A 26,167-nucleotide genomic window follows, 5' to 3' on the forward strand; every position below is an offset into this window, starting at 1 on the left:
TCAGGGTAACGGCTCTCTCATTATGTCTCAAAAGATAATTCATGATATACATATTACATGTGTATCATACAATGGTGGTGGTGGTACTAAGGAGGTACAGTTACAGAATGGGGCAGGTACAGTGACGATACAGAGTAGGTACAGTGACAGAACGGGCCAGGTACAGTGACGGTACAGTGTGGGTACAGTGGCAGAACGGGCCAGGTACAGTGACGATACAGAGTAGGTACAGTGACAGAACGGGCCAGGTACAGTGACGGTACAGAGTAGGTACAGTGGCAGAACGGGCCAGGTACAGTGACGGTACAGAGTAGGTACAGTGACAGAACGGGCCAGGTACTGTGACGGTACAGAGTAGGTACAGTGGCAGAACGGGCCAAGTACAGTGACGGTACAGTGTAGGTACAGTGGCAGAACGGGCCAGGTACAGTCACGGTACAGAGTAGGTACAGTGACAGAATGGGCCAGGTACAGTGACGGTACAAAGGAGGTACAGTGGCAGAACGGGCCAGGTACAGTGACGGTACAGAGTAGGTACAGTGGCAGAACGGGCCAGGTACAGCAACAACCTGTATGGTCCTTTGAGAATTATCTTTCAACGCCTGAACAACAGATTGAAAGTGTTACAGAAAACGACGTTGATGGTCTTAATGACCCTGGTAGTTGATTGGCCTAATTGGCCCATATAACCAATCAACCTAAAGAAACATCAAAGTGTTCAATGTTATTGGAGAACATCGGATTCCTGATGAGATCGATGCGTTCTTATCCAAAGATATGAACGGACACACTGTTCTTGGAGTATAACTTAAGGGATGAACTGTTCATTAGTAATGAGGGAACGCTGGATGAGTTCCCAGCGTGTGAGTGACCTTTGAACAGGCCCAAAGGTTTGAGTACATGTTGATCATATTTTCCTGTAGTCCCTCTTTGTATATGAGGAGATAAGAGTGCGCGACATGGAGATAGGAATGGAAAATAGCGAGTATATAACCTCAGCAAAGACCATCAGGTCTCTTGGTCATCGGTCTTTCCCGCATGCGGTCCTCCACTCAATATCCTCGACAGAGACCATCAGGTCTTTGGTCATCAGTCTTTCCCATGTCCTGCCTTCCACTGAATAACCTCGTCAGAGACCATCAGGTCTTCTGTTGTCTGTCTTTCCGATGTGCTGTCCTCCACTGAACCCATCTGGTCTTTTGTTATCGGTCTTTCCCGTGTGCTGTCCTCCGCTGCATAACCTCGTCAGAGACCATTGGGTCTTTTGTTGTCTGTCTCTCCCATGTACTCCCACGTGCACACGTTTCGTCCATTTGTCTAGTGGGCGAAGCCTGCGCTCAGGTCGTGCGTCGTGAGGGAGGAGGAGGAGCAGCAGTTGTGGTGGGAGGGTCAGGTAGTATGAAGATGAGGAGAAACTCCGGAATAAATCCTCTGTACCGAAAGAAAGCGTTTGGAATAAACTTTTATGTCTGGGTTACCACACGGAATAAACTCCGATGAAGAACAGTTAGTGCTCTGAAGAAAATGCAAAGAAAAAGAATTTTTGTTTATTTCGAAAGAAATCTAGTAGCCCGAAGAACAGTTTTCGGAATATATCATTTACAGAGTTGGCTTTCGAAATAAACTCGATATGACTTGAGACTAAACGAGAAGAAAAAATAAACTTTTGAAGGAAAATCGAATGACTTGAAATAAATCCTCCATAGTAAAATAAATCTTTTGAAAGTAAATCTCTACGAATTCCAAGAAAAAATATTTATCGAATTTTTTTTATTACCAGATAACCCATTCGTGGGCCAATCAGGGCCTCCTGTTGTCTGTCTGTCTTTCTCATGTAAACTCGTGTGAATGAAGCTCTCAATGGCCAGTTCATCTTCAACAACCTCTCTCGTCTGGGCAGTGTTGATCATCTTCACTGGACACCTCCGGCAAACACAACTTTCACCAAAGGTCGAAGCCAATCATGACTCGTCTTTGAGCTCTCAGCCTCATACAGGAAGTATTAGCTCGTCGTATTTCGCTGTAGATCTCTGAGCCAACCACAACCCGTTTTGGAACAATGAATCAGTCTCACAGCGCATCTTGAACCAACGAACCAGTCTCAAAATCAAGTCTTGGAACAGTGAATCAGTCCCACAACCGGTCTTGGAAGATGGAAAAAATCTCACTAAGTGTCTTGGAACAATGAATCGGTCTGGCAACCTCTTTGGAACAATGAACCAATCTTACAACCCATCTTGGAACAACACACTAGTCTCACACCCCGTTTTGCATCAGTGAAGCAATCTCACCACCCATCTTGGGGCAATGAACAAGTCTCCCAACCCCGTCTTGGGACAATGAACAGGTCTCGCGACCCAATCTTGAGACAACGAACATGTTTCACCACCCATCTCGGAACAACGAACAAGTCCCACATCCCATCTCGGAACAATGAACCAGCTTCACGACCCCCGTGTTGATGAAACCCACGAACCAGTCACGCTCCCGGACCTACCGTAACATGTCTTAGGGTAAGAGGAGGCTTGCGTGCACTCGAGCCACCACCAGTAGTGCTATCGAAGGACCACCCTAACCTCCCACACATTGCCCTTCCCCACCACCACTACACCCTCCACATAGCGAGGGAGGGAGGGACCTAACCTCCCACACCCTGCCCTCCTCACCACCACCACCACATAGCGAGGGAGGGAGGGAAGGAGAGATGGATGGATGGGCTGTGAGAGACGATAGTGGTGGGGTCGTCAGAGCCGACTTCCGCGATGGGGGCCTGTGGCCGAACACCCGTTCCGGTAGACAGGTCCCCGTGTCACTTCCTATCAAGATTTGTCATCGTGTTAACCCTTCCTGTGGGAGGCCAAGGTGAGGGGTGTAGCGGGCGTTAACTGGGAAGAGGAGTTAAGAGGGGGGGAAAAAATGGGACTGGAAATCTATTATACGTTCAGAGGTGATCACTTCTCTTCCCCCTCCAGTGAGCGAGGGAAGGTGAGTAAAAAAAGGGGGAATTCTGGAAATGTTTTGTCCAAATTTAGGACAGAGGGGAAAAAAATAAATATATATATAAGATATTCTCGTACATATATGCTTCCTCCTCCCCTGAGCTCGTACGCCTCGCCCTGTTTAAATGTCTCTTTGGTAGGTCACCTCTCTCTCTCTCTCTCTCTCTCTCTCTCTCTCTCTCTCTCTCTCTCTCCCCATGAGGCCCCCCTCCCCTCCTCCTCCCGTTTCTCTTAACCCTCCTTCCTTTAAGTCGTAACCTTTTTTACTTCTTCCTCTCCCCCTTTCTTATTATCTCCTCCACCTCTTTTCCTCCTCTTTCTTCCCCCCCCCCCCTTTCCTCCTCCCTTGCCTCAGGAAGACCAGGCGCGCTCGCGCCCCCCACGACGCGTCGCTCAGCCAGGCAGGCCAGTTGGAGGTTCAGGAGCCGCCCGCCTGGCGACCTCCCCGCCCGTCCGTGGTCACTGCTCTTCCTCTTCCTGCCTCTCTTGTCACTGTCACCGTTAACCTCCTCCTCCTCCTCCTCACGTGTGTGTGTGTGTGTGTGTGTGTGTGTGTGTGTTTGTAATTACTTATTCTTGTACAGCACTGGGAAGGAGAGGAGGGTGTCCTACACTCGTATGTCCCCATCTCTTGAAAAAGAAAATTTCACCCATCATAAGTAAGCGTTTATATGCTGTCCACACTCACAGTTCTCGTTTAGTTTACTGCATTCGACCACTACTCACACACACACACACACACACACACACACACACACACACACACACACACACACACACACACACACACTGTAGAAGTACTTCTGTGCATCTCTTCTCGCGAACTTTTTGGGCATGGTTTTAAGTGGTGGTCTCTTGGTTGTTTTGTACCTTTTACGTCTTTTGGAGACCCGTCCACCGTCGACAACTGGCTGAATTAGAATCTTTGATAGTTGTCAAGTCACCCCTTACTCTTTTTTCTTTTTTTTACATCCATAGTGGTCAAATCCGTGGCTTTTAACTTCCCACTCTAATTCTGCTCTATTGATTCTAATATCACCATTGTTGTCCTCCTCAAGACCTTCTCTATTAGTTCTTTGTGCTACTTTAAGGGCGATGTCCTTACTTGAGAAGCACTGCAGTTCTGCCTCTAGCCTATTGTCCCCTGTGAACAGTTCGCTGGATACTTTCTCAGTGGTGTACCTGAATGAGGTTCGAATATTTATCAGCATTACAGTTCTCCTGAGGTGGAGCCCCGGCAACAGCTTAGGCAGAAGTCCCTCTCACACACAGTATCAGGAAGCTTATTTCTTGCAGGACAATTATCGTATCGAGGTCTTATTTCACCGTATCACGTCCTCATTAGTCTGCATTCACTCGGGTCGAATTTCATCAGCCATGCATAAGACCAAGTTTGGTTAGTTGATCGAAGTCCCTTGTAAGCTGATGCAGTTCTCTTGACCTGGGGCATCACCCACAAATATGTTTAGATTTGAGTCCAGTCCTTTGGGCAGGTTATTTACATATATCAACAAGAGCTGTGGTTCCAAGACCGGGCCTTGTGGCACCCCATGGGTGAGCCCCAACTCATTTCAAGAAGACTCCTCCGACATTGCGTTCTGTAGTCCTTTCCACTGATATAGTTTCTTGTCCATTGAGGGAGTCTTACCCTATTCCATCCTGAGCGTCCAGCTTCTTAGGCAACTCCTCTTTATAGCACGGTGTCTAAAGATATCTTGGAAGTCCAGAAACACACAGCTCACCCGTCCTTCTCTTCTGTCTAAAGATGAGTTCAATCTGACACGTAAGTTTAAGGTCTTTCATACACATGACTCCTTTTCCCTGAATTTATTTTTTTCCTCGCACCTTGGTAGTATCCCCCTTGCAAGTAGGTCATTCATTTGCTATCTGATTCCAGGTATTTCAACAAACCACATTCGTCAGAGAGACTTCCCATTTCCCTTTTCCAAAAGACAGTTATGACAGTTGTCCTCTCCCACTCCCTTGATACTATTACCTTCCTCGAGCATATCAAACATCACTTCAGGTGTCCTTCCAAGCGTATCTGCCGGCCTCTTCAGCACATATGGAGACACTTCGCCAGGACCATGAGCTTTATATGGTTGAGGCCCTTTTAGCATTCTTCTTGTATCTGTTCTGTCAATGTCAGTGCTTCCCAAAGCCCCCTCCTCCACATTCCATCTCACTGGTGTTGGGGATACGGTGTCTTCCGGTGTGACATATTTTTTAAACTTGTCATTCAGTTCCTCTTCGTCACCTAAAAATCTTCCCTGGTCAATCCTTAGCTTGATTTGCTTGTGTATAACTGACGTTTTACTCCTGATGAATTTATGAAAAGCTGTGGGTTATCTGCTGACATGTCCACGATATTGTTTTACAAAGTTTCTCTGGTCCTTCTACCTCACCTTGATGTACTCATCAGTTGCTGTCCTATACGTTTGAAATGCTGGCCTGTTGTTGTATCTCTACATACCCTCCTTATTCTCCTCTTCTGTTTAACATATGTTGCTGAACTGGATCTTGCGCTCTTTTTCCAACCTCTCCTGTCTGTGTGCAGTTAAGTGGTCCCCATTTGCTATATTCCTTCAGTGAATATTTCACCTTTTTTCCATAAAAATGGCCTCTTTACAGGCTACGAAAGTCCATATCCCAATTCATAAACTCGGAGAAGTTGTTCAACTCTGTAGCTTCCATGATTATGTATTCGCTTTGAATCTATCTTTTTCTCTGATCCTCTTCCAATGTTCTCGTGACTATCATGGCCAAACTCTTGAAGTATTACGTGATTTCTCTTTCCAGATAACGTATCAGTATTTGATAGCTTTAGTTTGCATATTACACTGGATAAAGATAAGGTCTTGAACTGATAGTGTATCAGCCCAGCGGACACTAGTCTCTTCTATGACACTGTGATAAAGGAGATTTTCCTGTATACAGTCAAAGAACTTGAGTTTCAATGACTGTCTGTCTCCATGGGAATCTAAATTCTCCTTGTCAATTTCTCTCTATTTGTAGTTCTCTATTCTGAAAACTTTGCCATACCTGCTTCCTTCACTATCTCAATTGTTCTTTCATTGTATTCACTGAATGATTATTCCTTGGAGCATTATTATGTATTATGAGCAACATTATGTAAAACTCCTTCATACACATCTTCTTACCATTATGTATTCTTTCAATGTAACATCCATCAATATATCTTGAGACCCTAGGTGTTATCCCTTATCATGATGGCTACTTCCCTCTCCCCTTATCTCCTATGTCCACTGATATAACCTAAAGGCTACTGAATACGAGCCTGAGATAACACATTGAACAAATCTAACTGGCAAATAACAATTCAAAATTACACCATCACTATTATACATACACCTCTCCCAGGACAGAGGAGACCAGATGATACTCCCGTACAAACGAGTTAATCTTGCGACAAAATCTTGTTTGTTTTCATTGATTTGGTCCTTGAAACCCGGCTCTCTTCTCTGCACTAGCCAGTCCATCCGCGTTCGTTTGCTTCAGTGTCAGTTTGAGGAGGCTGGTGCCACACGACAGTCCTGGGCTTGTGGTGGAGGGGGTGGGGTTGTCTTGCTCCGTGATCTCTTTTGCTCTGATGCTTCCTACACATTGCCTCTATTCTCTACTCACGTCTTTGCTCAGAATATGCGACTCTTGGTGCATGTGAGCATCTAGGTGTGGGAGCGTGTATGTATGAATGTCTCTGTGTATAAGTATGTCTGTGTACGTGTGTGTGTGTATATATATACACACTTGGAATGGTGTGTAACTACCTGTTAAGAACAGTACGAGGAGGGAGGGAGTGCTATACTCATTGAGCCCTCGTCTCTCTCTCTCTCTCTCTCTCTCTCTCTCTCTCTCTCTCTCTCTCTCTCTCTCTCTCTCTCTCTCTCTCTCTCTCTCTCTCTACTGTTATAGAGCTTCTTAATTCTTGTATGCACGTACCATCCACACTACCATCATCTGCTGTAGTCTGTTCATCTATTACTCTTATTCTACTGCGTATCTATTCAGCACTTCACTTTGTCCTTTGTCCCTTCTACCAGTTTTCCTGCTTAATGTTGTGTTATGTCCTCTGGTTATTCTATCTTCACTTGCTTCGAGGAACTGTGCCCTACTGGCATCACCAAACTGGTTCAGATAGCTCACCAGGGTGTGATCGAGTCGCCTCTTACTCTTCTCTCTTCCGCGAAGAAGAGATTTATGGCTTTCACCGTAACTCAGCTACGTGCAGTGACCAGATCTGAGAAGTATGTTCTACATTTGGCTCTAATGCAGGGTGTGAGCAGCCTAATGCAGGGTATGAACTGTTTAGTGCAGGGTGTGAACAGGTCAATGCAGGTTGTGAACAGCTTAATGCAGGGTGTGAACAGCTCACTATAGGGTGTGAACAGCTTAATGCAGGCTATGATCAGCTTAGTGCAGGGTATGAACAGCTAAATGCAGGGTGTGAACAGCTCAATGCAGGATATGAACAGCTTAGTGCAGGGTATGAACAGCTAAATGCAGGGTGTGAACAGCTTAATGCAAGGTGTGAACAGCTTAATGCAGGGTGTGAACAGCTTAATGCAGGGTATGAACAGCTTAATGCAGGGTATAAACAGCTTAATGCAAGGTGTGAACAGCTTAATGCAGGGTGTGAACAGCTTAATGCAGGGTATAAACAGCTTAATGCAAGGTGTGAACAGCTTAATGCAGGGTGTGAACAGTTTGCTGACTATTTCCTTATCCATGTACGTGAACACGACATTTACCTCCCTCTAGTCTCTGGCGACATTCTAGATGAACATGTCAACTCCCAAGTCCCTCACGACACACAGATCCCTGCATCTTGTTTCTTGTTAGATAATGTTATTCATGAGGATGTCTTCTACTTCTACTTCTTCTTCTTCTTCTTCTTCTTCTTCTTCTTCTTCTTCTTCTTCTTCTTCTTCTTTTCTTCTTCTTCTTTTTCTCCTCTTCTTTTTTTTTTTTCTTCTTCTTCTTCTTCTTCTTCTTCTTCTTCTTCTTCTTTTCTTCTTCTTCTTTTTCTCCTCTTCTTTTTTTTTTTCTTCTTCTTCTTCTTCTTCTTCTTCTTCTTCTTCTTCTTCTTCTTCTCTTCTTCTTATTCTTCTCCTCTTCTTATTCTTATTCTTCTCCTCCTCTTCTTCTCCTTCTCCTCCTCCTCCTCCTCCTCCTCCTCCTCCTCCTCCTCCTCCTCCTCCTCCTCCTCTTCTTCTTCTTCTTCTTCTTCTTCTTCTTCTTCTTCTTCTTTGCTCAATACATGATCTCGGGTTTGATGACATGAACGAGTCATCACACCAAACCTCACCCGAGAGTTGATCTAGGTCCTGGTGTGCCTTGATGACATCCTCATCACTCTCTACCTCCCCTCATGACCCTCTCTCCCCTCATGACCCTCTCCCCTCATGACCCTCTCCCCTCATGACCCTCTCCCCTCATGACCCTCTCCCCTCATGACCCTCTCCCCTCATGACCCTCTCCCCTCATGACCCTCTCCCCTCATGACCCTCTCCCCTCATGACCCTCTCCCCTCGTGACCGTGTCCCCTCGTGATCCTCTCCCCTCGTGACCTTGTCCCCTCGTGATCCTCTCCTCTCGTGAGCTTCTTCCCCTCATGACCCTCTCTCCCCTCGTGAGCTTCTTCCCCTCATAACCCTCTCCCCTCATGACCCTCTCCCCTCGTGACCCTCTCCCCTTATGACCCCCTTCTCCCCTCGTGAGCTTGTCCCCTCGTGACCTTGTCATCGCCCGCAAATCTATTCACGCAGGAGTCCAGCTCTTCTCGCAAGTCATTCGCACAGAGCAGGAAGAGGAGTGGACCCATGACCAACTCCACGTGACACACACACACACACACACACACACACACACACACACACACACACACACACACACACACACACAGGAAGGGTGACCCTCAACCTATTCTGAGATGGTCCTCTGGCATGTGTCCTTCGGTTTCCTTCCATTGGGGTGGTTTTCTGCCCACGTATGATGGGATAGGCTGCTTCATTCCTTGCTCAAGATCCAGTTTCTTCTTGGTGGTACGGTGTCTTGTGCTGTCTGGCAGTCCAGAAAGATTGGAGGGGTGTGTGTGTGTGTGTGTGTGTGTGTGTGATTACTATTATGTGTATGCTACAGGGATAGTTTTAAACTCGTATTCCCACGTCTCTTAACATTGTATATATGTATCATGTTCTTTAATCTCATGTGCTTATGCACACACACACACACACACACACACACACACACACACACACACACACACACACACACACACACACCAAGCCAGTTACTCATTTACTGACCAGTCCCTAGGCGAAGATGAACGCCTTAGTTGGGTATGGACCAACTGCCGCGCCGTGGCTTTAAACCTATGTGGGACCATGCTAACTCATGGTCAGTAATGCTAATTAGTACATCGCAGAGGTGTGTGTGTGTGTGTGTGTGTGTGTGTGTGTGTGTGTGTGTGTGTGTAACACTCATCAGATCCCATCGCTTGAACTTTCCCTACTATCATTCAGCTTTTTAAAACTTATTCTACCGTCAGCATTCATTCACAGCTGTCATGACTTAGCTTCAGCTATTCATCCCCCTCTCTCTCCGATGCTATGAAAATCCCTCAGTACATCATGTCTCCCGTGTTCCTCAATGACGTCATTTCTACCATGCTCAGTTTCACGGTATGGCTTCTGGTTGTTCCGTCTTTGCCCCTTACGAAGAACTGTTGTTCTCTGGGTGACATCACCCAACCGGGTTATGGACTTCAGGGTCGTGGTGAAGTCACTCTTGGTGACAGATGTATAACCTCTGACCTCTGTGTCTGTCATCCAGCTCTCGTAATTCTGATACATTGTTGGTTTCCCTCCACAGAACCTTCAAGTAAATGGCTCTTATATATACACAGTCGGTGACCAAACCTCTTGGGCATATTCTGGCTTTGGAATGATACGCTCTTTAAGCTCTTTACTGAACCTTTCCTTATTCATGTACTTAGATTCGATTCTAATCCTTTGCAAACCACACAGTTGCTCACCTTTATAACATAAATTCTCTTAATGTATGGTTCTGACGACCCCTCCAGTTCCTCTCCAAAAAACATTCTACAACTAACAACTTATAACCTGGTTTATAACATCCATATTGAGGCTTTCTTTCACTATGTCTCATGTCCCTCCCTCAATACTTTTCATACATTGTCCCATGTCCCATCCTCGTTGCTCTTCATACATTTTGAATCATTTTTGTTAAGGTCCCCTTGTAAGTTACTGCAGTCCTCATCAGTCTCCACTTCCCTCATTACCTTCGCATCATCCGCGAACATCTTCAGGTATGACTCCATACCTTCTGGCAAGTTACTTTTAATAGATAAAGAAGAAACAGTGGTTCCAGGACCGAGCCTTGTGGCACACCACGGTTGAACCTCAGACTTCTTCCCCCCCACATCTCGAGAGGACCCTTTCTGCCACGACCCGTTTGTTCCTGACACTCATCTGCTTTGGTCTCCACCAAGGGAGTCGCCGCCCTTCCTCCCTTATCCCTGCCATGAGGATGTAGTTTCTTTATGGTCCTCCCACGTGTCACAGCGTCCAGTAACTTCTGATTGTGTGGAGCGAGACAATCTTCGCATCTTTCTCTTTTGTATCGAGCGGAGCTCCACTCTCTCACACAGGAGACTAAGTGACGTGTGTGTGTGTGTGTGTGTGTGTGTGTGTGTGGAGGCGTGTGCACACCCTCGGTCGACCCTGACGGGGTTCCAACCCACGTCCCGGGCTCTTCGCTGATCAGCCGGGACAAGGCGTCACCCGCCGTCTTGCCTTTTTTGCCTCTAGGAGTCGAAAGGATAAGCGGAAGATGTAGGAGGGTGATGGTGGAGACAGGCAGGGGCGGCCGAAGGGCGTGAGAGTGAGTGAGGAGGGAACGGCTGAAGGGGAAGAAAGAAGAAGAAGGAAGAAGAGGAGGAAAAGGCCGAGGAAGGAGATATAACCATTAGTTTTCAGTCCTCCTTCCCATTGACTCCCTCACACCACGAATCCTACTCGCTCCTACCCTCCCACTGCCTTCCCACACACTCCATTCCATATCCCCTCCCTTCCACTCCCTCCTCTTTCTTCCCTTCACGATGAACCAATCGTACACAACTGAGCAATGCGAGTGGGACCACAGAGAGAGAGAGAAAAAAAAACAATATAGTTGATCAAGCCGCTTGTGTGGAGAGAGCGACGCGCTCGCCATGCATTTTTAGAAACCAATGTCGTAAGTACTCTAGAGTAGGTAACTACTCATAAGTACTATAAGTAGGTAGGTACTCATAGGTACGATTCGTAAGTTGAAAGGGGCTCATAGACACGTAGATATTCGTAAGTTGGTAGGTGCTCATAGGTACTATTCGTAAGTAGGTAGGTACTCATAGACACGTAGATATTCGTAAGTAGGTAGGTACTGTTAGATACGTACATAAATATTCGTAAGTAGGTAGGTACTCATAGATACGTAGATATTCGTAAGTAGGTAGGTACTGTTAGATACGTACATAAATATTCGTAAGTAGGTAGGTACTCATAGATACGTAGATATTCGTAAGTAGGTAGGTACTGTTAGATACGTACATAAATATTCGTAAGTAGGTAGGTATTGTCACAAGATGCCTGCCCTCCCAAAGCAGCCATAAGTTACACCACAGGAGGGGAGGAGGGGAGGAAACTTAGCCAGTGTGTGTGTGTGTGTGTGTGTGTGTGTGTGTGTGTGTGTGTGTGTGTGTTCTTCCTCGCAGTGAAAGTGAGGAACCAACCGCAGGTGATGTGGGCGTAATGTGTCGTCATGATCGGCCCATCCCATCTGCCCCCTCAACTCTGACCCATCTCTCTCTCTCTCTCTCTCTCTCTCTCTCTCTCTCTCTCTCTCTCTCTCTCTCTCTCTCTCTCTCTCTCTCTCTCCCGACCCCCTTCCTGCTTGCGCGGACAGAGACGTGAGTGATATAACTCACCCCTCCTGTGTGTCGTCTGGTCGGTGACAGTATCTTCTCGTGTCTGTGCCTCACCACACGGCTTCTGTAGTTTATCTCCCACTGATGGTAAGCACATTTGAGGAGGTCCAGGAGGGAATCTGTCCTTTAGATGCAGCAAAGGTATAATATATACACCGTAAACGCGCGGACAAATGTCTTAAGGGCGCGCCTGGGCGAAGCTGCATATACTCATCTGTCTCTGTCTACCGAGGCTGAGGGTTCGGTACAGCTTCGAACAGGCGTGGACCCCAGGCTCTTCTCTTGGCTTGTTGAAGCAGAGGGTTCGGTACTGCTTCGACCAAGCGTGGACCCGAGGCTCTATCTTCTCTTGTCGAGGTACAGGGTTCGGTACAGCTTCGTACAGGCGTTTCCCATGCTTTATCTCTACCTGTTGAGCCAAAGTGCTCGGAACAGCTTCGTTCAGGCGTTTCCCAGCCTCTGTCACTGCCTGTCGAGACAGAGGGTTCGGTACAGCTTCGTCCAGGCGTGTCCCATGCATTATCTCTACCTGTCGAGACCAGAGGATTTGGTTCATCTTCATTCAGGCGTATCTCAGAAGGTTTGGAACAGCTTCGTTCAGGCGTGTCCCGGATTATATATATATATATATATTCCCCGTCGAAGCTGTGCCGAACGTCGTACAAGCTATAAGGCGACGCATTCACCCGTCGTGTTAGATACGAGGATCCCCGGAATGGACGTCAGGGCTCGAGATCACAACAAGATGAAGCAGCATCATCATCATGGTCGTCCACGACTGTCCTCTCCTATAATCCCCTCGGGTCTGAGAAAGATCCTCGGAATCCCTCTGAGAACCTAACCTCCCATCTTGATACCATCTCGAGAGAGAGAGAGAGAGAGAGAGAGAGAGCTGCTGCTGTTGTAAATATTACTCATGAGCCGCGCGTCTTGCTTGCTTGCTTGCTTCCTGGCTTTAGGGTCCTCAGAAGTCATTAGGTCAGAGGTCACGCCGTCCAAAAGGCCAGGCCGTGTCCTCAGAAAGACATTGCGTCAGAGATCGTGTCCGTCAAAGATCAGATCGTCAGAGGTCGGGATCCTTAGAGGTCACGCGTCGTCAGAGGTCAAGTCACCTTCATCCGCAAGTTGAGCATTTTGTTTCCAATATGGGGAAAGAGCTGAGGTAAGAGTGCCCCCCCCAGCGACGGCTCGGGGAGGAGGAGGAAGAGGAGGAGGAGGAGGGAACAGTAGAGACGTTACTGGATATATGTAGAGAGAGAGGGAGAGGGAGGGGCAAGGGTGTTACCGGACTCCGGCTGCTCGAGGCCAGGCTGTATCATCATCGTCAGTTGACGTGACGTACATGAGAGAGAGAGAGAGAGAGAGAGAGAGAGAGAGAGAGAGAGAGAGAGAGAGAGAGAGAGAGAGTACGATCTCGACGAGGAGGAAGTTCTCGCTCTAGAGGAATCCGTCCTGCCCCTGCTACTGAATGTGGCTCAGCCTTGGGGCTGCAGGGAACCCTTGGGTGGGTGGGTGGAGTGAGTGAGTGAGGGGTGAGGAGCGGTACTAGTGTATGTACCCTTGGTTGACCCCCTTCCCTCCCTTCTCCCCTTTTGTGAACAAGGGGGGGTGCAGGAAGCGGCAGTAGCAGTAGTCCTGGAGTTCTGTCATAAACTGTCATAATCCTTGAAAGAATTATCTTTTCATTGTGCCACAGTGACTCTCGAATGCAGTGACAATTATAATGATAATCATCGTGACTGATGAAATTATCAAACACGCATGGCCCTCTTGGCCACTAGACCCGGTCTATCAAATGTAGTACAGACGATAGAGTCAGTAGTATAGCAACATGAGACATCGAGCCCAGCACGTAGCTACCTTTATAAAGCTCTACATGGATACGGTTAGTGAAGCAACTGTATTAGAAGTGTACAACTGTGGAACACTTGCTGGCCTTCCTTGTACACCCAGCCAGCTCACTGTCTGTGGTGTAGTGTGCAGGATGTGTGTGTGTGTGTCTATTTGTGTAGTACAGTTTGCGGTAGTGAGTGCCTGTGGTTGGGTAGTGTTTACTGGGGTCGTTTGTGGTAGTTCATAGAGATGATTGTGATTTGTGTGTATTGGAGTGTTTGTTGTAGCGACCGCGTTTGTTTGTGGTAACGTCTTTCAGATATTTCCTTTTTTTTTTTCCTTTATTGTTTGTAGCTGTTGTTATATTGCTTTAGGTGGTGTTTGTACTTGTTTTAAGGAGGTCAGTGATTGTTTGCACATGTTTGTAGATAATCTAAGTGGTTTGCTTAAGGTATTTTTTGAGGGTTGCGGTTTTTGCATTCATGTTTATGGTAATGTTTGTTACAGTGTTTATGGCCATGTTTACGCAGTGGTTGGCTGTGCGAGTCAGTGGCAAGTTGTAAGGGTTAGTTAGCACAGGTCTTTTTGTGTTCCTACTGTGGAGAGTAGAGAACATTCATATGATGGAGATGAAAACTTTAGGTGCCAGTGTATGTGGTAGTGTTTGGAGAAATCATTCCTTGGTCGTTCGTGTTGTGGAGACCGCCCCTTAACTACCTCTGGTCGGCCATTTGACGAGTCATCTACATCGAGTATAGAAATATTTCCTTTAGGACGATGCCCCTCAATGATCTTATCGTCTTCGCTGATCACCGGACGACGTCAGTGGTTCGCGGGGCCAGAGGCCGGGGGAGGCGTGAGTTCCTGGAAGTCTCCGTCTTAAGATGTGTCCACCAGCAGGAGTTTATGGCTGCGCCCAGCGGCCACTCCTCTGTTAGGAGGTTCTGTGCACCGTCGCCTCTACCACCCTCCCTTCCCTCTGTGTGAGTGTGTGACCACCCCGTGCTGGCTGAGACCCGAAGGCAATCTGGATTTCTTTGCCTCCCTCCATCGCCTCCTCCTCCCAATCTGGATTTTTTGCCTCCTTCCATCGCCGCCTCCTCCTCCTCCTCCTCCTCCTCCTCCTCTTCCTTGTCCTCCTCCTTCGTCTATCGGGAACCTCTTCACAAACCCGTTGCGTTCGTAAGAGCCTATCAGCTGTTAGGGCATCACGCTCTTTGGTCGAGGATTATAGGTGAGGTTTGTGTGGTATGATGAGCGATGATGAGTTTTGGGGACGGTCAGAAAGGACCAGGCCTCAGACCATGGTGGAAATAAAAGGAGAATGAAGTCAGGAACGTATTAGCAAGGGAAGGAGCGGCAAGAGATGGGAATGGTATACCCAAGTGTAGATATGGGAGATACGCGACTCCAAGAAAGTGAGTGATGGTAAACCCACAATCGAGAGATTATATAGAAAAACGAATAGGGGGAAATCTACATATCATATAACACTTAACAACTGGGAGCATTTGATGCTAAAATGTCCTCATATCTGATCAATATACTCAATAACATGATCCATTATAGACGTGAGAGAAACATGGTTGGATTTTCATTGAGGATAGAAAGAATAAAAAGAACTGGACGCTCGCCACCCAAAGTGTGCCATATATGCCGTGAGGACGTGTGAGGTCGTACACACTTATCTGGAACACCTGAAGAAGAGAGGAGGAGGAGGAGGAGGTGTTCATTCAGGTGTGGGCGGCGGAGGGGGGGAGGTTGGTGTTCTTCCCTCCTCCTCCTCCTCCTCCTCCTCCTCCTCCTCCTCCTAACCTCCCCCCCTGTTGGTGGTTTATGACCCGACGGTGACGAACTTAATGAGCACAGCAGGTCGATAGGCCCAGAAGTGCAGGTCAACCAGCCAACCCGGAGGAGGATAAGACTTTACGTGCTGATCAAATGACCATTAATCTTAAAGTGTGAGGTTGTGTGTGGGGTTTGGGGGACGGACGGACGAACGGCAGCTGAAATACATGTACATTGCAATCTGAAAAAAAAAAAAAATTGATTGAGGTTAGCCACAAGATATGCAAATTAGATACGGTAAATATATTGGTTCTAGACACAAAAGATATGATTATTGAGGAGGAAGTTTTGCCAGCCCAGTGACACACCACAGAGGAACACTACTAGTTTTTTGTTCATTTGCTCTAATGATATTATGACTTGAGAGGGTTATATAAGGATGGAGTGAGGGTGTTCCGCTAACGGGAGGGAAGGAGGGATGTCACAAGACGACTGACAAAAAGAAAAAAGAAGAATTCAAACATGTTTGAATTCTATATACAAACAGACGGAAGGGAGGAGGGAAAACACTTAATGGAATTCACTCTAAAATTATTAACAAAAAAATGTTGTTAATATAACAGCGACATTTGACAAGGTGACTAGTTAGAAAACAGAGTGAAAATATATATATATATATATATATATATATATATATATATATATATATATATATATATATATATATATAAGAATAAAGATCCTGAATAGCTGGGATATTGAAAAAATTTATATATATGAATAAAGATCCTGAATACCTGGGATATTGAAAAAATTTATATATATAAATAAAGAGCCTGAATACTTGGGATTGAAAAAATTTATATATATAAATAAAGATCCTGAATACCTGGGATTAATCATAGGTGAATACCTGAAAATACATTGATCACATATGGAGGGTAAAAAGAATATTGTGAGGTTCCTACCATCAAGTTAGGTTAATGAGTGGTATGATGATAATAACTTTAACCACTTGAGACACAAAGATGATGATGATTAACACCTTGACTGTACACAGTGGGAGCAACACTGAATATATCGCTGTGTTGTATAGTGGCGAACCAGACGAACTGATATTGGTATAGAATTGAGAGAAAAAACAATATTCGTGAGTGTTTTACGAGCTGAATTTAAAAAATTAAGGAGATCGAATATTCTAAATATCTCGCGTGGCTAAAAGAACTTAGACAATGTATCCTAAAAAAAAAAAAAAAAAAGAAATGGGAAGAGATGTATTGATGACGAAATTCACGCATGGAAACAAGTGATCGAAATTAAAGAAAACGTACCGTGGTTAATGACTTCACACTATGGGACGAAACAGCGTAATGAAATTTGTACAACAAATCTCTCGTCATACATCGATAAGGCCATCAAACAAACACGGACAAGAATCCAGATAGATAGATAGATAGATAGATAGATAGATAGATAGACCTTTGCGCTATGGCTAACGATGTGGACAAACACAAAGAACAAGTGATTGCAAAAAGCCTTTTATTTTTTTTTTTAATAAAAGAACATTTGACAAATGGTTACGAAAAAAAAAACTAGTTCCAGATTAATTCAGGGCTGACAGCTAGCTATACGGTGTGTTAGTGTGTGTGTGTGTGTGTCTATGTGTGTGTGTGTGTGTGTGTGTGTGTGTGTGTGTGTGTGTGTGTGTGTGTGTGTGTGTGTGTGTGTCCGGAGCCAGAGAACATGGTTTGTGAAACGAGCCGCATATGTAGCGAGCGAGATAACTCGTGTGTGTGTGTGTGTGTGTGTATATATATATATATATATATATATATATATATATATATATATATATATATATATATATATATATATATATAGATAGATAGATAGATAGATAGATAGATAGATCCTCTCTCTCTCTCTCTCTCTCTCTCTCTCTCTCTCTCTCTCTCTCTCTCTCTCTCTCTCTCTCTCTCTCTCTCTCTCTCTCTCTCTCTCTCTCTCTACCCCCCCTTCAGCCATATACCAGCACCACTTACACCCCCCTACCCGCTCCGCCACCCCGCCCCGCCCCGCCCCGCCCCGTCACCCTCCCCGAATATAAGAAGACAACAATCCATCATTAACTCCCCTTAGCCCCTTCAGCAGCACCTCGCTATCTCTTCTCTCTTCTCAAACCCACCGCGCCCCTTTCGAACGTCTGTGTGTGTGTGTGTGTGGTGGGCGGGCGGCGGTGGTGGTGGTGGCGTTGTGGTGGTGGCCTGCATCAGAGGGTAGCCTCCGCCCAAGCGGTTCGAATCCCCCCCACGCCCAACGTCCCCCCCCCCAAAACCCACCCCTGGGGGAGGGACAGGTCCCTCGCTCTCTCTCTCTCGAGACCCATGTGGAAGTGAGTCTTGCTCTGCAGGTCCTGGCCTAATGTGCTGATGGCGGACGTGATTGCGTGGCCCATCCTTAATTGGACTAATTAGTTTGCGAGCGGGGGAAGAGGAGGTAGGAGGAAGGTGTGCGGGTGATTTTATTATATTTATTCAAACGGGTCGTCCCACATGGCCCGCTGGGGCTTCCAGGTCTCGCTGGCTGCTTCAATTCACACAGACAGGACCATATGTATCCCTACACACACACACACACACACACACACACACACACACACACACATACCTCTGTGATGCCGTGGTCAGTGTTACTGACCATGAGTCAGCAGGGGGGGTCAGCCCGGGGTCGGACCTGCATATGGGTTCGAATTTTTGGCGTGGCAGTCGGCAGCCTACACCCAACCCAGGTGTTCCTCCTCCCTCTGGTCTGGTCGTTATATGGGGATCTGGCTTAGGCCGGTGTGTTTGTGTGTGTGTGTGGAAGAGGCCATTTTTCCATTTATTCCTGACGCTGCCTCGCTAAATCTATATCATTCGTCTAGGGAAGGAATGCAGTACTGTATATGCTTTATGTGAGAGCTATCAACCACGTATCTTCATTGGGATAATACTTGTTAGATCATTTCATATAAATCATCCACGTATCTTCATTGGGACAATACTTGTTAGATCATTTCATATAAATCATGATTTATATTTCAAAAAGGAATATGATTCCATATTTACAGTGATCAGACATTAATACCAACGGACATTGATGATGAATATGATCTGTTGAATGTGGATGGTTCTAACTTCTTCATAAGCTTATTTACTCGTGTTAAGCTTGTAAGCTGACGATGTTTCCTGCTGGCGAACCATCTCTGTGTTTTATCACGTAACCCATTTAGGTCTGGTCTCCTCTGAACTTCGTCGACTTTCCCCGTCATTTTTAATGGTTCTTCGAGATCATACAGTATAGCAGACGTACTGGTTCTACAAGATCATACAGTATAGCAGACGTACTGGTTCTACAAGATCATACAGTATAGCAGACGTACTGGTTCTACAAGATCATACAGTATAGCAGCCGTACTGGTTCTACAAGATCATACAGTATAGCAGACGTACTGGTTCTACAAGATCATACAGTATAGCAGACGTACTGGTTCTACAAGATCATACAGTATAGCAGACGTACTGGTTCTACAAGATCATACAGTATAGCAGACGTACTGGTTCTACAAGATCATACAGTATAGCAGACGTACTGGTTCTACAAGATCATACAGTATAGCAGACGTACTGGTTCTACAAGATCATACAGTATAGCAGACGTACTGGTTCTACAAGATCATACAGTATAGCAGACGTACTGGTTCTACAAGATCATACAGTATAGCAGACGTACTGGTTCTACAAGATCATACAGTATAGCAGACGTACTGGTTCATCGCCGTGAAGTCTGGTGTAGCGTGGAAACCCCCGACATTACACAAATTTTAAAAAAGTCTGCCTCTACGAAACTTGGGGGGAGAGGCGCCCTGTCAATAAGGCTCCTCGTTCGACAACAGTGGTTCTGATTATACAGATGTCGGGTTGGGTCTTATATAGGGTGGGGGAGGGTTCGGTTCCTGCTTTCCCATCTGAGGCGATCCTGACCCTCGACTGATGACTCTGTAAGGTTGAGTCCAAAGTAGGCCGATGGATCAGTTGTTCACCTCCTAGTGTGATCTCAAAGTTTGACCCACTCGGCCTAAGCCGCAGCGATTGGTTCTCTCTCTCTCTCTCTCTCTCTCTCTCTCTCTCTCTCTCTCTCTCTCTCTCTCTCTCTCTCTCTCTCTCTCTCTCTCTCTCTCTCTCTCTCTCTCTCTCTCTCTCCCCTTCAGAGATTACTTCGGTTCCTGCCCCCTGAGAGTACGTAATATTTGCCAAGCTATTGCATGACATGGGTACTATGTGGCAGTAGGCAATTCAAGGGTGGGCCGTTTTGATAACTATTTCCCTAATTTGGAAAATTCTCCCCCCTCATGCCATAGCTCTTGCCTGCTCTTTTTGAAAAGGCAGGTTTTTCCCACTTCCTCCATAATTCTTGGATTATTTTTCTTCCATCATTACTTCCCCCATATCTTTACCCCTTTTCTCCTGAACATGCAGGAGGGTGAAAGGCGGGCAAGGAACAGAGTGAATTGGATCGATGTGGTATACCGGGATTGACGTGCTGTCTGTGCATTGAATCAGGGCATGTGAAGCGTCTGGGGTAAACCATGGAAAGTTGTGTGGGGCCTGGAGGTGGAAAGGGAGCTGTGGTTTCGGGCATTATTGCATGACAGCTAGAGACCAAGTGTGAACGAATGGGGACTTTGTTGTCTTTTCCTAGCGCTACCTCGCACACATGAGGGGGGAGGGGAATGGTATTCCATGTGTGGCGAGGTGGCGATGGGAATGAATAAAGGCAGACCGTGTGAATTGTGTGCATGGGTATATATGTATGTGTCTGTGTGTGTATATGTATGTGTACATTGAGATGTATAGGTATGTATATTTGCGTGTGTGGACGTGTATGTATATACATGTGTATGGGGGTGGGTTGGGCCATTTCTTTCGTCTGTTTCCTTGCGCTACCTCGCAAACGCGGGAGACAGCGACAAAGCAAAATAAATATAAATATATATATATATATATATATATATATATATATATATATATATATATATATATATATAAAGGGTGTACAGTCTGATACATGGTCCCCAATTACATTCTGATACATAAACAAGATTTCGATAGCCTTTGTTAGCGTGTCCACGCCTATGAGGAACAAAAACAAGTTTCGATTAGCATTTATAGGCACGCTGAGTGCTTCAGGTGATCTGCATAAGTTGGTTAACATTATCATTCATATTATAATTAAGTTAACGGACGTAAAGCTTTATCTCACTAAAGGCCATCTTCTTTACTTCCTTGTCTTGGTCATCATTGCTGCGCCCTCCCGAGTAGATAACCTCGTCATAGACCATTAGTTCTCCTTTCATCAGTTTCGCCAACGCACCCACTTGGCCGTGTATGTGTTTCCTGACGTGAATCAGACAACTGAAATTTGACATGGCCATATTCCTTTGTCGATACACACGAACGCCTACGAGATGTCGGTGTCTTATTGCGAAGTCTACAGTGGTTGGATCGGCGGTTTCTTTCTTTCTCTCTTGTTCCTGGTAGCGACAGTGAGATAAATCATTGGCCGTAATCCATACCACACGTCAGAGGGAGTAACACGCTTCCCATAAACTGTGGTATAGAGTTAGGAATCGGATGGGTATATTGGTGTGGCGGCTCCACGAAGCATAACACCGCATCTCTACTCGTCACAGTATGGTCCGGGTGGCGGGATCATGAGGATTCGAGGGACGAAGGTCTGTTTAGAAGTTTGATGTCTTCCTCGTTTGTGATGGTGGCGGGATCATGAGGATTCGAGGGACGAAGGTCTGTTTAGAAGTTTCATGTCTTCCTCGTTTGTGATGGTGGCGGGATCATGAGGATTCGAGGGACGAAGGTCTGTTTAGAAGTTTGATGTCTTCCTCGTTTGTGATGTTCTTGCGCTTGACTGATAGCTGACTTAAGTGGGAGGGACTGTAGACGGATGTAGAGAGACTTCGGTCTATCTCAAGATAGCGGGGAGGAGGAGGAGAGGGAGCAATTTGGGATTATCTTACTCTGAAATGAATATAAAAATAATAATCAAGGATCTAGGGGTAATTATCGGTAAAGACCTGAAGCCAAGGTTGAACAGTGCCATTAGGTTGGTTGGTGATTTGGGCCTTAAGGGCTCTCGACAGCCGGGGTCAGGTCATTAAGTCTGACTTTATCGTCAGGGTGTAATCACCAGTCGTAAAGCCACCATTCATATGTATGACACCTGAGGGGTTCATATGTAGGGGTCGATAGTAACGAGAACATAAAAGGTGATCTTCACAGTCGTACTCACACCTGTACTCGCTCAGGTGGGATTGGATTGGTTGTCGTAGTTAAGAATGGAGGTTGATTTCCCCTCGACAGTATACAGAGATGGGTGACCAAACTCATAGCAAGGTATTATACACTTTCCCACACGCCGACGGATAGACTAGCATTCCCCCAGAGAGGCGCAGAGTGAGAGGCCATGTGATAGAGGTATGCGAAAGGAAAGTGGGGCTAGATACGAAAACTATTAATGAATTGATAGAAATGTCAACTTAAGAAATACTCTACAACAGTAGATTCGAATTGGATATTCAGATTCATAAAAGAAACAGGTAAGCATCGACATTAAAAACGAATACATATATATATATATATATATATATATATATATATATATATATATATATATATATATATATATATATATATATATGTGTGTGTGTGTGTGCTTGTGTAAATATATTGTTAGTGCTCATGATTATATTCTATAATGTCTATTATCATCTTCTATCTTCTCCAAACTATCCATTTTCGAATGAATTTCCAACACCATCTCCTGGCCTATGGATCACCCCGTAGCTCCTGTTACCTTGTAATCTTTACATACCACCTTATATCCTCTTATCTTCTTCCCTACTGTTCCACAATTCTATAATTTTCCTAAAGCATTAATGTAAGATAAAGAAAGATAAAGGTAGTGACGAAAACTGCAGAAAAAAAAAAAGAGTCGGATTTAGGAATTTATTGTTCTCGACTCGTTTCGACAACGACACATCTTCAGGAGGAGGATTGGATTCTCCTCCTGAAGACGATCCTGTCGAAGCCACTTGAGACGCATAAACCCTTTGGCTCTCTCCTCTGTCAGTTTTAAAGATACTTTTTAACCCATCTGACTGTATGGATAACGTCCAAAAAGGACTCTCTCTCTCTCTCTCTCTCTCTCTCTCTCTCTCTCTCTCTCTCTCTCTCTCTCTCTCTCTCTCTCTCTCTTGCATGTTCATGCTATTAAGGTATTCCTAATTCCAGGGTTCTTCGACCGATCCCATGGTCGGTCAGTAAGCCTGCAAGAGAGAGAGATACGTGTTCATCCTCGACATCACTTTCTGAGGGTCGCACGACCGTCCACGTCCATATGGTATTAACTAACTGGGGTTCTTCTTCTTCTTTTCAGAGGCCGCGAAGACCGATGCTCCGGAGCGCCCTGGAAGGTAGGTGGGGAGTTATGTTGGTGGTGTGTTGGCGGATGATGTGCTGTGTTGGAGGTGTGTCGGCGGATGATGTGTTGTGTTGGTGGTGTGTCGGCGGATGATGTGCTGTGTTGGAGGCGTGTCGGTGGAGGATGTGCTGTGTTGGAGGTGTGTCGGTGGATGATGTGCCGTGTTGGTGGTGTGTTGGCGGATGATGTGCTGTGTTGGTGGTGTGTTGGCGGATGATGTGCTGTGTTGGAGGTGTGTTGGTGGATGATGTGTTGTGTTGGGGGTGTGTTGGTGGATGATGTGCTGTGTTGGAGGTGTGTTGGCGGATGATGTGCTGTGTTGGAGGTGTGTTGGCGGATGATGTGTTGTGTTGGGGGTGTGTTGGTGGATGATGTGCTGCGTCGATGGAAGATTTGCTATGTTGGAAGTGTGTTGGTGGAAGAAGTGGTGCGTTGGAGGTGTGTTGGTAAAAGAAGTGATGTGTTGGTGGTAGGAGTGATGTGTTGGAGGTGTGTTGATAGAAGGAGTGATGTGTTGGTGGTAGGAGTGATGTGTTGGAGGTATGTTGGTGGAAGAAGTGCTGTGTTGGTGATTTGTTAGCGGTAGGAGTGCTGTGTTGGTGATTTGTTAGTGGCAGGAGTGCTGTGTTGGAGGTGTGTTGATGGATGGTATGCTGTGTTGGGGATTTACAATGACAGTGCTGATGATACGCATTGTTGGAAATGTGGAGATGAATGATGATGGTTTAATTATGTGATGTTTTAGCTATGTGCTCCGTGATTTAGGTGTGATAGAGATGTCTTGGTGATGTGTTATAGCTCATGATGTTCTCCCGCGTTGGATGGTGACCATGATGTTTCCCTCTGGTGATGTTTCGTGATGTGACGTTGATACAGATGGTAAATTGTGTGTTGAAGCGATGTATCACAGAGGCAGTGTGTGCACGTCACCTCGGTGTTGTGTTGAACGGCTGGGTGACGACGAAACATTTGGGTCTTGAGGATTCTCAATTGCCTGGAACATGAATGAAGGCCGTCAGCGTCAGTAATAGCCAGCAATCGTGAAATGAATCGTAAACACCTTCCTCAGGTCTTTAGAGTCATTCTGATACCATACACGCTCTTCACTGCAGTCCTTTGCACCCTCTACCTCAATAGACTCATGGTCCAAGAACAGTGAAATCAGAAATCTATCGTCACCTTTTTTTCTACAGTGAACGGAATAAGTAACCGAGATATGACAGCATTTCTGTCTGCGTCGATCGTAGAATTTAATTAAAAGTCTGAAGTGTCCTCCAATAGCAGGCATAATCCCCAGACTGATAATCCCAATCATAGAGGAATTATCACCATTGTTGGGGCCCCAAGTCTGGATAATCACTCGTACGATAATCCATAGTGGTGGTAGATTACGAACGTACGAACATGATAATACAGACGGTTCGTCATTATCCTGTTATTAACCTTGATCATGAATCCAGTCGGTAATTAGTATCAAACAGTGGTTAACTGTGTATAACTGTATGACCAGTTACTGTATTATTCACAGCAACCACGTAATCACCAGCTTTGGGTGAAGGTTATTCACTGTGTACACCACGAAAGGCAACAGTGATACGCGCATTATACACAACACCGTAAATGTATTATACACTGCACTGCAATTATCGTTGTAACTGTATTATACACCATTGCAATTCTGGTGGTAACTGTATTATACACTACACTACAATTATCGTGGTAACTGTATTATACACTTCGCTGCAATTGACAGATAGTAACTGATTAATTAAGAATGACAGTAGATGGTTTCTGTACAACCTCCACACCCATCTTCCTACGGCAGAGGACAATGACAGGTCACCGTAGGCTGTAATCAATCAAGAGAAGGTACAATTCAATCGTCAAACTGGAAAAAAAAAAAAAACTGATTTTATTCAACTCCTAAAACTTGTAATGTAAAGGCACAGAAATGTCTTACGTGGAAGAAGATGTATACTATTTACACTTACTTTTTTATAAGAATGGAGACGTTTACATGCCGTTGAACTACAGACTGGTCTCCGTGACTAGTGTGGTGTGTAAGGGAATGGAAAAGATAATCAAAGAAGAATTGGAAGACTTCCTGCATAAGAGAGATTATTAAAGTGAGAGATAACATGGTTTCAGGGAAAGGAGGTCATGTGTAACAACCCTCATATTTCCACAAGAGAGGGAGCTCTGTTTTAGACGGAAATGACGTAGATCGTTCCTATCTGAACCTCCTGAAAGCATTTGACACTATCGCTTATGGGAGACATATTTACAAGCATCACCAGGGAGGAATCAAGGGAGAGATAATTTTACTAGAAGAGATCAAAGAACGCAAGTCAGAGGAACCTTCTAGAAATGGGTTAAGGTCAGGAGTGGAGTGCCACAGGGCTCTATCCTAGGACAATTACTCTTCATGATCTACATGTGAGGGTCTTACCAGAAGATATAGACGCCTACTTGAATATGACTGCAGATGATTCAAAAGTCATGGAGAAGGTGGTAAAGCGGAAAAGTTTTAGCATCAACTCACGAGGGGCACTTTGTAATATGACACAGTGAAAGAAGGCCTTGCTATGAACATTATCCTCCCCCTTTGTCATCCACGGTAATTCATGAAGCCAGGGGGGTTCGTCTGGTCATTCCGAATATTCTCAACAATGTAATTCAAATATTCTCAACAAATGTAATTCAAATATTCTCAACAAATGTAATTCAAATATTCTCAACATGTAATTCAAATATTCTCAACAAATGTAATTCAAATATTCTCAACAAATGTAATTCAAATATTCTCAACAAATGTAATTCAAATATTCTCATCAAATGTAATTCGGATATTCCGTTCACGCCAAGCACTTCACACTGTCTCCTGGGTTACCATTGATCTGCTCCTACTGTAAGGTTTTTTTTCGGTTCAGTTTTCGAAATTAAATTCTCAAGAGAAGATGGAACCTACTTGTGAGTACATGAACCCTGGGGGTTACGTGAAGTTTCA

General features: G+C 45.3%; 1 protein-coding gene across 2 annotated transcripts in view; it reads left to right on the forward strand.

The window, feature by feature from the left end:
- Positions 1 to 26,167, forward strand: part of LOC139755100 (uncharacterized) — a 485,699-nt gene that overhangs the window by 325,616 nt on the left and 133,916 nt on the right. For both annotated transcript variants that reach the window (XM_071673222.1, XM_071673220.1), the window contains one exon: positions 23,116 to 23,152. In XM_071673222.1, the coding sequence (XP_071529323.1) occupies positions 23,116 to 23,152 (37 nt within the window). The remainder of the gene's footprint in view (positions 1 to 23,115; positions 23,153 to 26,167) is intronic.

The sequence above is a fragment of the Panulirus ornatus genome, chromosome 18 (genome assembly GCF_036320965.1).
Source record: "Panulirus ornatus isolate Po-2019 chromosome 18, ASM3632096v1, whole genome shotgun sequence".
Lineage (NCBI taxonomy): Eukaryota > Metazoa > Arthropoda > Malacostraca > Decapoda > Palinuridae > Panulirus > Panulirus ornatus.